The sequence below is a fragment of the Ranitomeya variabilis genome, chromosome 2 (genome assembly GCF_051348905.1).
Source record: "Ranitomeya variabilis isolate aRanVar5 chromosome 2, aRanVar5.hap1, whole genome shotgun sequence".
In the NCBI taxonomy this organism is placed as follows: domain Eukaryota; kingdom Metazoa; phylum Chordata; class Amphibia; order Anura; family Dendrobatidae; genus Ranitomeya; species Ranitomeya variabilis.
The window spans coordinates 109,000,519-109,013,157 of NC_135233.1; the positions used below are offsets into that span (position 1 = coordinate 109,000,519).

Here is a 12,639-nt window from a genome sequence, read left to right on the forward strand (position 1 = left end):
CATTGTACATCATGTTGCTTTATATAGTATTCTATACTGTAGACGCTTATACACCAAAAATATATTACGAAGAAGAGTCACCAGCGGAAAAAACAGTAGTCACAATGCAATAACTTATATACTACAATGGAGGACGTCTCATGCTTAGTGTGCTGTGGCCCCAGGACATGAAAACCGGTCTGGTTTCTAGGACTCGTGGGTGGATAGATTAGGCAACAGTTCAGCTGAGACTCACGTAATAAATATGTTTTGTTGACAATGGTTAGGAAAGCATTGACTCTCTCAGGGAAAGGTTCCGACACTAAGTAAACACAGTTGGTAATTTTAGCAATTCCCAGAAAATATTATGTCATCCATGAGTTTTACTACATAGAGTTCCATCTCTATACAGACACAATATGTATGTAGCACAATGTATTAATCTATGTTATCAGCACTCAAACAGAATACAGACTACTGTAAATAGGGCAACTATCAAGGTGACAGAATTTACAATTTCCTTCGGCTTTAAAGTAGTTGTCTCAAGTTAATAAGTGAATAAAACTGATAAGTTTTTGTAAAAACAAGCAACTTTGCAAATTTACCCCATTTTGCAAAAATGGAAGGCTTTCTAACGTTATAGCGTACAGATTGTTCCTTAGGTTTCCGGCCACCTCTGCAGTCACAGGCTGGTTGGTAACCTAGGAAAGGAGCACGCTTTATGCTCTATATCCTGCTCGCACCGCTCTGAAACTGGCCAGACCGCTGGATCCGAACAGATTCAGTCCTCCTGTGCTGCCTCCATGCTGGATAGGAAAAGCTTCCTGGGAGAGTTCGAAACAGCAGCGCTCCTATGACGCCAGTCTGAAGGGTCAATCTTCAGAAGCGCAAGCAGGAAGCCGGAGGTGGTGCGTTACTGAAGACTCATCTTGAGAAAACCCCTTTAGAGTTTGTACCTGATCACTCCTACCGGTAAAGGGCAATAGTAATATGCTAAGATTCTTATTTCCCAATCCTCTACTAATTAATATAATTCAAAAGGTGGAGTGTTAATTTTAGTTCAAGAGATTTATATCTATTTATGACTTGGAACACACCCATTACAAGTACAGTCACATATAGAACATCTGTTATGGATAGTGATGGGTGAACACAAACGGTAAAGTTCGGCATCTGTGCCAAACACCTAACGTTTGGGTTCGGCACTCCGAACATTGGGTGTTTCCCATGCTGTCATCTGCATCACAGCGTGAGAAACATCGACGGCTCTGATCAGCGGTAAGGTCATTACCGCTGGTCAGAGTGCCAGCAGCTGTAACCGGCAGTAAAAAGATTACCTCCAGTCGGTCACAGAGGCGTCAGCTGATGAGAGAGTACTACTCCTATCAGCCTACGCCTGCTGCTGCAAATAACAGCGAGAGCAGGCGCGGCTGATGGGAGTATTCATCTGCTGGCGCTTGCACTATAAATAAATAATTTAAAAAAAAATGATGTTGGGGTCTTTCTATTTTTGATAACCAGCATGGCAAAACTGACAGCTGTGGGCTGGTTATCAAGAATAAAAGGGTCCCTACGCTGTTTTTTTTTAATTATTTAAATAAGTAATTAAAAAAACGGTGTGGGGCCACCCCATTTTTTGACAACCAGCCTAGCTAAAGCAGATAGCTGGGGGATGGTATTCCCAAGCTGGTAAGGGGCCATGGATATAGCCTTTCTCCCAGCCCAAAAATAGCAGCCCGCAACCGACCCATAAAAGGCACATCTATTCTGGCGGTGGCAAGCAGGGTTCATATTTGTTGGGTTGGGTCACATTTATATTTTCAGGTGACATCAAGCCCAGCAGTTAGTAATGGAGAGGCATCTACAAGACGCCTATCCATTACTAACCCCATAGTCATACTATCAGTAAAAACACCCAGAATAAAGTTCTTTATTTGAAATAAAAATACATACTATTTTGCAAATATTTTTAAAAATAACAAGCACAGTTATACCCATTCCATTGAAGCCATCGTCTCCAGTAAAAAAAACCTGAAAATAATAAACAATAAAAATACTCATCTAACGCCCATTCCATTAAAGCCCTGGTCTCCTGTAAATAAACAAAAATAAAAAACAACAATATCCCTCACCTGTCCGACATAATGTCCCACTCCATAATCCATGTTTGCTATAATTGCTTTTCAACCGTGATGGTGCAAACATGCAGTGGTGATGTCATTGAGCTTACTGCGGGTCACTGAAGCTGCATTCCCAGCTCACTTCACTGTGAGTTGGGCCGATGAACTGCGGTGACCTCAATGAGATCACCGCTAGCACCATGAGAAAAAGTTTCATGTGGTGCAGTGCTGAACTCAGTGAGTTCACTGTAAGAAATTTTTCACGCTTAACTGCGGTGAAGTCACTGCAGCAACTGCCGGCCATAGGTTGATGGAAGTAGTACTCTCTCATCAGCCGGTGCCTCTGTGACCGGAGGTGAACTTTTTATAGCTGGTCACAGCTGCTGGCTCACGCGATGACAGTGTGGGAACCGCAGTTCTCTGACCGGCGGTACTGTTTGTACCGCCGATCAGAGGCAGTGTTTGAACAATGGATGTTTGGGCCCCCCCATTCATTTCAAGCAGCATTAGCATTTGTAAAATGGTTCATCCAAACAAGTAGGATCTTTGGATGGCACATCGAAATATTACAAAATGCCACAATTTCGTATGTGAAGACAAAGGAAATTTGTGGAGTTATTTCTCACTGCTGATTATTGAAAATGTCAATTGCCAGAAATTTATTAGACATGCGGTTTTATTTGACACGTTTTGAAGTATAATACACTTCTTCCTCAGGAAAAACCATACATGATCAGGCAGAAGTGTATTCTTCGAAACGCGTCGAAATGTGGATCCGCAGCACGTGAAAAACATTCCAAAAAGCATAAATTCTATGGATCATGTTAGCCTAATCTGCTATTTTTTATTTACGTCGACCCTATTTGTGTAATTTTCTTTCCAGCCATTCCTATGATGTTCTATGAGAATCCCTCTGCTACCAACAAAACATTTCAGAAGTATACAAGAACAAAATGTATCATCACACATCATAGACAATAACCCTGAGCTACAGAAAAAAAATTTTGATCCTGAAACTTTGCTAGTGATGCATAAATGAAATCATATCTATAACTTCAAGGCCGATCCTATCGTTCCTTTCTGCTCATGTTGAACAGGACATTGGCTCTTGCTTAGTAATACATCCATAGTTATTAGCACATTTCATTTTCTGATTCCTTCCTTATAATCAGTGGAGTAACCTGAAGCTTGTGGGCCCCAAATGCAAAATCTCCAATAGGGCCCCAAACCAACGGAGGTCTTTTAACAGTAATAGTCTTTTCATATGGGCCAAAGGACCTTTCGGACCTCCCTATAATACAGGGGCCTTGTGACAGATCCTGCACCTATTATATAGTTCCGTCCCTGCTTATGATATAAAATGATACCAACATTGTAAATGACACATCAACTACCCCATATAAAAGGTAAATAACACACTAGATCGGGGGGCGCCAATGGTATCCACCGGATTACTCCCATCTCTTAAGTTATGGTGGGGGGATCCTTGGCACGTTATGGGTATGTAGCACGGCACACAATCCTTCTGGAGTAGGGTTATGTTTTGCAGAAGCACTAAATCTGGCATAGAAAGAGTTAAGTCATATGAAGACAAGCGGAGACCAGCAAAATAATAATCTAATTAGTATTGCTGGTGCCAAGCCTGGGAAGGTTATTTTCTCAGTTTTCATTTGCACTTGAATATGTGAATTGAAAGCAGTGAGTAGCTTGGCAAGAAACCTCCCTGGCACCAGCCGAGGAAAAAGGGGAAGAGCTAAGCAGAAGAAATTCCTAAGTGCAGCCAAGGGGTGCTGGTCCTGGCAGACATTAACCTCTGAATTGCAGATCTCTATTACATTAGAATATATATATCTAGGATTCCATATACAAGTTGTGGGTATAAGACCTTGAATATCTGTGAAACACATCACTTGTGACTGACACAAGGAAGCTATTGATAAAACTCCCAAGACAGATGCATTAGACATGCTGCAAGTGGTTTTTGTTACCGAATCCCTTTCATGTTCTCACCCCCCACCCTCGGCCCCACGTCCATATTACTTATGCTGAGCATTTAACGGATAAACAAAAACATCTGAAGGAACATCTCCTAGCATGCATGTAGAATTTGGGACGTATCATCTAGGCTACACATTGTGTGACACATTGATTGAATTCACCGCATCTGATATGGATCCTTGAGCCTCAGTCCTAACATATATGAAGAAATTGCAGGAGTGAGTAATTGGTGCCAGAACATGGCCACAATACGGGTTCTTATGCAATACAGGCATTGTGTTTTATCATGAAATAACTGATGTTTCTTACCGATTTGATCCTCTGGAATCAGGGATTCAATTGGAGGGTCCAGTTCTGAGCTCTGGGCCAAGTAGTTCTTAACTTGTGTCATAAATTGTCGTATGGTGTGCAGCATATCTGTGCTGGAGACGTGGCAGTCCTTATTCTCCTGCAGAAAACTGATGTAATCCTGTACGAGACACCCAAAATACGTACACTTGTCCCGAGACATGGCAACTATCTTCTTAATCATCTTCTTCTCTGGTGTCACCAAGGAACTGAAAACTCCGCTCATTTTGCGCAGGTGACTTTTCACAATTTTGGAGATTCCCAGAGACGTACCCCTTTTATTTTTGGACTTTACTGGTGGCGCGATGCTCTCCTGATCACTTTCTTCTTCACAATCCTCCAAGCTGTCACCTTCATAAAATGCGGGCACCATGCGGTCATACTCATAAGAGTCCGATGATGATGTAGAGATGCTCATATCACTCAGGCGCTGGATGCGTAAGGTGCCCTGCATAGGGGAATTGCTGATCTGGTTCACATTCATGTTCTGCATTGGTTTCTGGGGTGGTGATTCTTCAGGTTGAGAGTCAAAAGAAGATGTACAGGAGCTATTAAGTGATGGGGTCTGGTCGTTGTTTTGCCACCTGTTAATGGTAGCCTGTCTCTTCAAGCGAGGAGGGGGGACAGGAGCAGCAGTTTTAGAAGAGTCCAAGTTCCCGTGCCTTGTATTAATAAGTGTTTCTGGCATGCTTGGCTCTGACTGTACAGCTCTGGACAGCTGAAAGTTTGTGCGACGACTGTTAATAGTAGGGGGTGGGGGCCTGGGAGGTGGGGATCTCGCCCTCTCTAGGCCATTTGCTTCTAGGGTTCTTGTGCTGTCCCTCTTCAAGCTTCCCTCGGAGTCTTGGCTGTGCACTTTTAAGAAGAGAGGATTAATGAAACACAGAGCTCCGTTGGTCTGGCTACATTCCAGTTCTGAGGGCGTTCTGGTGCGGAGAGAATGCACTCCATTTATAAGAGGTAGATGATGTGACTGCCTCTTGACACTGCCTTGGGGGAGAGGCTTGGGAGAAGGTGGAGGATATTTTGGTCTGATGTTTGCAGAAGATTTCCAAAAGTCTTAAAAGAAAAAAAAAAGAATCACAAAACAACAATCATTGTGTGAAAGGAACATGTGCACAAATATGTATCTGGTACTAAATTAGTAGAATCCATAACTTTCACAAGTTTACAAGAAAATTAATCTAATCTATTACAGATGACACACGATCATCAGGGTGGCACAACAACATCGGAAAGTCAGTCAGTGCGGATTAGTCATTATGGCAATATTTCACACTCCTAAACAGCAATAGCACAAAAAGAGGATTCAGAGATCCTCTGAAAAATTCAGAAAAACAGCAAAAAGGCAGAGATGCTTACCTGCCTAGGCCTCCAAACAAATGCACTATCAGGATTGCAGTGGACCCATGTGGTTAAGATGGCGGCAACATAGATGCAGAATTACCGATGAGGCAACCACTCACAACCTACCAAACTAATGGAACAGCGCCACATGCAAGTCATTTATGTGCAGTAATGTGCCAGGCAGCCACCCTCTCCATTAGTTTGGTAGGTTGTGCCTTTGTTTGGAGGCCTAGACAGGTAAGCATCTCTGCCTTTTTGCTGTTTTTTCAATATTTCACACTACAAACTCACAGAGAAGGGAAGAGCAGACATTCATACTATGTAGTATCAGGATCTGTCACTGGATTATATTATTTAGTATCAGGACTTTCAGGTGGTGACATTATCTAATTTCAGGACCTATTGTGTAGTATCAGGACCTGTAGATGGGCCACATTGTGCAGTATCAGGACCTTTAGATGCGTCACATTATGCAGTATCAGGACCTTTAGATGCGTCACATTGTGTAGTATCAGGACCTGTAGATGGGTCACATTGTGCAGTATCAGGACCTGTAGATGGGCCACATTGTGCAGTATCAGGACCTGTAGATGGGTCACATTGTGTAATATCAGGACCTGTAGATGGGTCACATTGTGCAGTATCAGGACCTTTAGATGCGTCACATTGTGTAGTATCAGGACCTGTAGATGCGTCACATTGTGCAGTATCAGGACCTTTAGATGCGTCACATTGTGCAGTATCAAGACCTGTAGATGGGTCACATTGTGCAGTATCAGGACCTGTAGATGGGTCACATTGTGTAATATCAGGACCTGTAGATGGGTCACATTGTGCAGTATCAGGACCTTTAGATGCGTCACATTGTGTAGTATCAGGACCTGTAGATGCGTCACATTGTGCAGTATCAGGACCTGTAGATGCGTCACATTGTGCAGTATCAGGACCTTTAGATGGGTCACATTGTGCAGTATCAGGACCTGTAGATGGGTCACATTGTGCAGTATCAGGACCTGTAGATGCGTCACATTGTGTAGTATCAGGACCTTTAGATGCATCACATTGTGCAGTATCAGGACCTGTAGATGGGCCACATTGTGTAATATCAGGACCTGTAGATGCGTCACATTGTGCAGTATCAGGACCTGTAGATGGGCCACATTGTGCAGTATCAGGACCTGTAGATGCGTCACATTGTGCAGTATCAGGACCTTTAGATGCATCACATTGTGCAGTTTCAGGGCCTGTAGATGCGTCACATTGTGCAGTATCAGGACCTGTAGATGCGTCACATTATGTAGTATCAAGACTTGTTATTGGGTCACACTGTGCAGTATCAGGACCTTTAGAAGGTCACATTGTGCAGTATCAAGACCTGTAGATGGGTCACATTGTGCAGTATCAAGACCTGTAGATGGGTCACATTGTGTAGTATCGGGACCTGTAGATGCGTCACATTATGCAGTATCAGGACCTGTAGATGGGTCACATTGTGTAGTATCAGGACCTGTAGATGGGTCACATTGTGCAGTATCAGGACCTGTAGATGGGTCACATATGCAGTATAAGGACTTGTATATGGGTCACATTGTGCAGTATCAAGACCTGTCATTGGGTCAGTCACAAAAATTAACAAACAATCCATAATACACGTGATCCAGGTATTATAGACATACCATTATGGAGATTCCTATATATTTTACATGTAATAACATTTTATTTCATCATTTTAACACATGTGTAGTCATGCAACTAAGTGACTTTTCTGCACTAGTAGTATGTACTATTTCATCATTTCACTATAACCTAGAGCGATCCTAGATATTCAGATAGTACCAGTGACTTTAGCTTTGCAGGTAAAGTGATGTGACTTCATGTCTTGGAGGCACACATCGTGTCACACCTTATTTACAATGAAAGTCATTGTTGAAAAAATCTTAATAAACACAATTTTTCATTGACGTACATGGGAAATTCCCTTGGGTTTTTTTCAGTTAAACTCTCAGAATATATTATCACCAACAAACCAACTAGAAGAAAGCCGGCATCGAAGTGAGAAAGAAAACTTGGGCTACCCATTCCTGGACGTAAAGGTAGAGACATTGAAAACTATAAACTGTGCATCGGACTTCTTTGAGACAGATGTTTTTTTACACTTTCTTATAATTAAAACTGATAACATGATTCTGGATGGGCTGGTTCTGGCTCCTTCCTGGTCAAGTCTAGGTTAAATTAGTCCGCCTCTCTCTGGTTCTGGGGCGGCTAATTAATGCTGGTAGTTCCTGGGTTCTGAGTCGGTTATTCTTTAGTCTACTCGGTTTGAGATAGCTGACCCAGGTTATTCCTCTGTAATCGTTGTGCGTGTGTGCCTTGCTGTGTATGACCCAGGTTGTCCCAACTACTGCCCGTTTTCTGCTTGGTACTTCTCTGTCTGTACTGGCTTTCTGACCCCTTGGCTTGTCTCTGACTAATCTGCTGTTTTGCCCCTTGGTACCTCGCTCCTGTCTGGCTCCCGACCCTTGGCTTGTCCTTTGACTACGTCTCTGTCTTAGTACTCCGTGTCCTGCTTTTTTTTGGTAGACCCTCCGTTCTCACGCGGTAGCTCTGCCCCCATCGTCCCTGCAGTTATCACGTGATCTGCCTAGTTCAGGTCCTGTGTGCACTGCGTGCCTCATTCCTCCCTCTCCCTGCGATCCCGCTAGCGCCCCCTTATGCTGCCTCTCTACAACACCAGGCAGCGTCATTCCAACTGACAGTCATCACCACGTAGGATCTAGTCTCTCCTAGACGGTCGTCTCCAAAATATTACATGCTCAGCAGACTATGTGTGCAACAGCAGCTAATACTTTCAGTTATCTGGGGTGGCTAAGGGCTGATGTCCTTAGCATGAAAGGGGGGCCAATATCGATGGCCCCTTCTCAGGCTATTAATATCAGCCCACAGCTGTCTGTTTATCCTTTGCTGGTTAGAATTTATAGGGGGACCTTAGATCATTTTTTTTCTAGGGTCCCCCTAAACCAATCAGTAAAGGCTAAGTGAACAGCTGTGAGATATTATTAGCCTGGGAACCTTTTGGGATATTGTCTCCTTTCTCAGATTATTAAAATAAACCCACAGTTGTGGGCTTTCCCTCTGCTGGTTATGAAAATTATGCGGGAACCCACGCCTTATTTATTTTACACACCTGTACACAGCTGGTGCTGAATACAACTCCCATCACTGTTGCATGGTCGTGCTTATCGCAGGGAGACCAAGCGACAATGATCCGAGCTGTCTTCAGCACCCGGTAACAGTGTGAACAGTACCGCTTTTTCCCAGGCGCCAATACATGACATACAGATGTAATCCACGTATCATCCTGTATTGCTAATAAAAAACTGACATGTCAGAGTGTTTTGCCCATGGACATACGGTTTGTGGAAACACACTCACATGTGCACTGACCCATTCATTTGAATGGGTCTACGTGTGTACAGTGCCATGCGAAAGTATTCGGCCCCCTGGAACTTTTCAACCTTTTCCCACATATCATGCTTCAAACATAAAGATACCAAATGTAATTTTTTTGTGAAGAATCAACAAGTGGAACACAATTGTGAAGTTGAACGAAATTTATTGGTTATTTTAAATTTTTGTGGAAATTCAAAAACTGAAAAGTGGGGCGTGCAATATTATTCGGCCCCTTTAACTTAATACTTTGTTGCGCCACCTTTTGCTGCGATTACAGCTGCAAGTCGCTTGGGGTATGCCTCTATCAGTTTTGTACATTGAGAGACTGAAATTCTTGCCCATTCTTCCTTGGCAAACAGCTCAAGCTCAGTGAGGTTTGATGGAGATCATTTGTGAACAGCAGTTTTCAGCTCTTTCCACAGATTCTCGATTGGATTGAGGTCTGGACTTCGACTTGGCCATTCTAACACCTGGATACATTTATTTGTGAACCATTCCATTGTAGATTTTGCTTTATGTTTGGGATCATTGTCCTGTTGGAAGACAAACCTCCATCCCAGTTTCAGGTCTTTTGCAGACTCCCAACAGGTTTTCTTCAAGAATGGTCCTGAATTTCACTCCATCCATCTTCCCATCAATTTTAACCATCTTCCCTGTCCCTGCTGAAGAAAAGCAGGCCCAAACCATGATGCTACCACCACCATGTTTGACAGTGGGGATGGTGTGTTCAGGGTGATGAGCTGTGTTGCCTTTACACCAAACATATAGTTTGGCATTGTTGCCAAAAAGTTTGATTTTGGTTTCATCTGACCAGAGCACCTTCTTCCACATGTTTGGTGTGTCTCCCAGGTGGCTTGTTGCAAACTTTAAACAACACTTTTTATGGATATCTTTGAAAAATGGCTTTCTTCTTGCCACTCTTCCATAAACGCCAGATTTGTGCAGTGTACGGCTGATTGTTGTCCTATTGACAGACTATCCCACCTCAGCTGTAGATCTCTGCAGTTCATCCAGAGTGATCATGGGTCCATTGGCTGCATCTCTGATCAGTCTTCTCCTAGTTTGAGATTAAACTTTAGAGGGACGGCCGGGTCTTGGTAGATTTGCAGTGGTACGATACTCCTTCCATTTCAACATGATCGCTTGCACAGTTCTCCTTGGGATGTTTAAAGTTTTGGAAATCACTTTGTATCCAAATCTGGCTTTAAACTTCTCCACAACAGTATCACGGACCTGCCTGTTGTGTTCCTTGGTATTCGTGCTGCTCTCTGTGCTTCAAACAGAACCCTGAGACTATCACAGAGCAGGTGCATTTATACGGAGACTTGATTACACACAGGTGATTATATTTTTCATCATTAGGCATTTAGGACAACATTGGATCATTCCGAGATCCACAATTAACTTCTGGAGTGAGTTTGCTGCACTGAAAGTAAAGAGGCTGAATAATATTGCACGCCACACTTTTCAGTTTTTGATTTTCCACAAAAATTTAAAATTTCATTCAGCTTCACAATTGTGTTCCACTTGTTATTGATTGTTCACCAAAAATTTACATTTGGTATCTTTGTTTGAAGCATGATATGTAGGAAAAGGTTGAAAAGTTCCAGGGGGCCGAATACTTTCGCAAGGCACTGTAAGTGTCTGCGGTATGTGTGAATACTGTCGCCACACGTATTGAAGACATTGACGTGTGAACGGGGCCTTAAGGAGATATTCTTCTCTAGAATCAATGGTTCTATTAGAGAATACCTCTGTAATGCTGGACTCTGATAAAGCATGGCACATCTGCACTTCTATATGCCTGCACATACTATGGGTGCTGGATTATGCCTGTGTACATCCAGGAGTTTGTAGGGAGCGCTAATACACTAGTGATCATAATACCTTAGATTGCACGCACATCACATTAGCACAATCTACAAATTACATATGCCAGGGACTATTACTATAGAGTGAATGCATACATACCAGACCAAGAACAGCTTTTATTAAGGCTCACTCACATTGATGTATAATACGGAGGAGTGCAATGAGAGAAAATCTTGCATTGCACTCTGACCAGTGTTATTCAATGAGGCAGAGAAGATCTGCGAATTTCTCATGCCGATTTGGGATGAGTAAAACATCACAGCATGCTAAGATTGGCAGCGTATGTCACATGGCACACACCCATTCAAATCAATGGGGCGATCAAAACATCAGACTGCACTTGGATGCCATCTTGGATGACAGCTTTCGGCAGAGGTTGAGCCGAGTGTCATTAGCACATCGCATCCGATGCTATACGCTAATGTGACCCCGGCCTAAGTAACATTTCAGGACAAGCGTATCGTCCTGGAAAGGAACAGAGAAAAGTACTTTGCAGGGCAGGCAAGGCAAAAGAAAGCTGAAAGCTCCTGTTTTTTCCAGCCTCAGCCCAGATCATCAGCTGCTTTTCCCCCCTCTCTCTGTGCCTGTAAACACACAGCTGCATGCGTGTGGATTGCAAGACTAGGAATTTAGTATAGTGCGTGGTCAGAAAGAAAAAAAAACATGCTGTGTGCTTTCATAGATTATAACCATGAGTAACAGGAAACTCTGCTAAGAAATCAAACATATGTCTGGCCTACTTGTAGGAGGCCCAAGACTGATGTAGAAGAGGAAAGACGAGAGCACTCAAATGTTTATCACATGCAGGCCAAGTAGGTTGTCAGAAAATCTGCTTTTTGTAAGTTTCTAAAGTTAGCTTCAGTATGGATATAGTTCCAGTTACAGAAAAGAAACTACAAATTATTAGTGAAGGAAGTAAAAACTGCATAGCTCTCCGTGCTACAATGTTTCTGGAACCCACCACTCACTTCTATGGTGGACCTGTCTAGTCTTACACAAGATTGATCTTCCTACACAGCGTTCATTCATCAAGTCGCCATGGCTTGAAGTCAAGCTGAAGGCCCCTAATAATAATAAATAATATAGTTTATTTATTACAGTGTTCTGCCTTATTACACATTTTACAAATTGGTGAGGTTTGATGTCCTGAGACTTCCACCGATCACTCAAGAAAGTGCACTGATGGGTGCTGTTCAGCGCCGCCTATTCAAGGGAATGGTGAGTGCAATAACACTGATTGCTAGAAGCATGAAAGAAAAACAGATAACATACAGATGGAAAAAATGGACATATGGACAACAAACTAATGAAAAATGGAGGAACCACACAGATCTAAAATGTTCAGCTATGAGAAAATAATAGTGTGAATTTGGTTTAGCTTGGCTTTTGAAGTGAGCTGCACGGCCAGGTACACACACAATGTATGGCGCTGTGCCGGGGTAAGCTTCATACTTAGCATTAACCGAAAAGTTACAATAATACAGTTAGAGGTGAACGCTGAAAGGGATAAAAGTCTGGTGGACTG

At 42.8% G+C, this 12,639-nt stretch overlaps 1 protein-coding gene and 1 long non-coding RNA gene across 7 annotated transcripts in view; one reads left to right on the plus strand and one right to left on the minus strand.

Moving 5' to 3' along the window:
- Positions 1-12,639, minus strand: part of RIN2 (Ras and Rab interactor 2) — a 199,257-nt gene that overhangs the window by 14,335 nt on the left and 172,283 nt on the right. For all 6 annotated transcript variants that reach the window (XM_077282804.1, XM_077282808.1, XM_077282805.1 and 3 more), the window contains one exon: positions 4,407-5,504. In XM_077282804.1, the coding sequence (XP_077138919.1) occupies positions 4,407-5,504 (1,098 nt within the window). The remainder of the gene's footprint in view (positions 1-4,406; positions 5,505-12,639) is intronic.
- LOC143804573 (uncharacterized) overlaps positions 7,846-12,639 on the plus strand; it is a 71,393-nt gene continuing 66,599 nt past the window's right edge. Inside the window, exon 1 of the long non-coding RNA XR_013221057.1 lies at positions 7,846-7,885. This is a non-coding gene — a long non-coding RNA (uncharacterized LOC143804573). The remainder of the gene's footprint in view (positions 7,886-12,639) is intronic.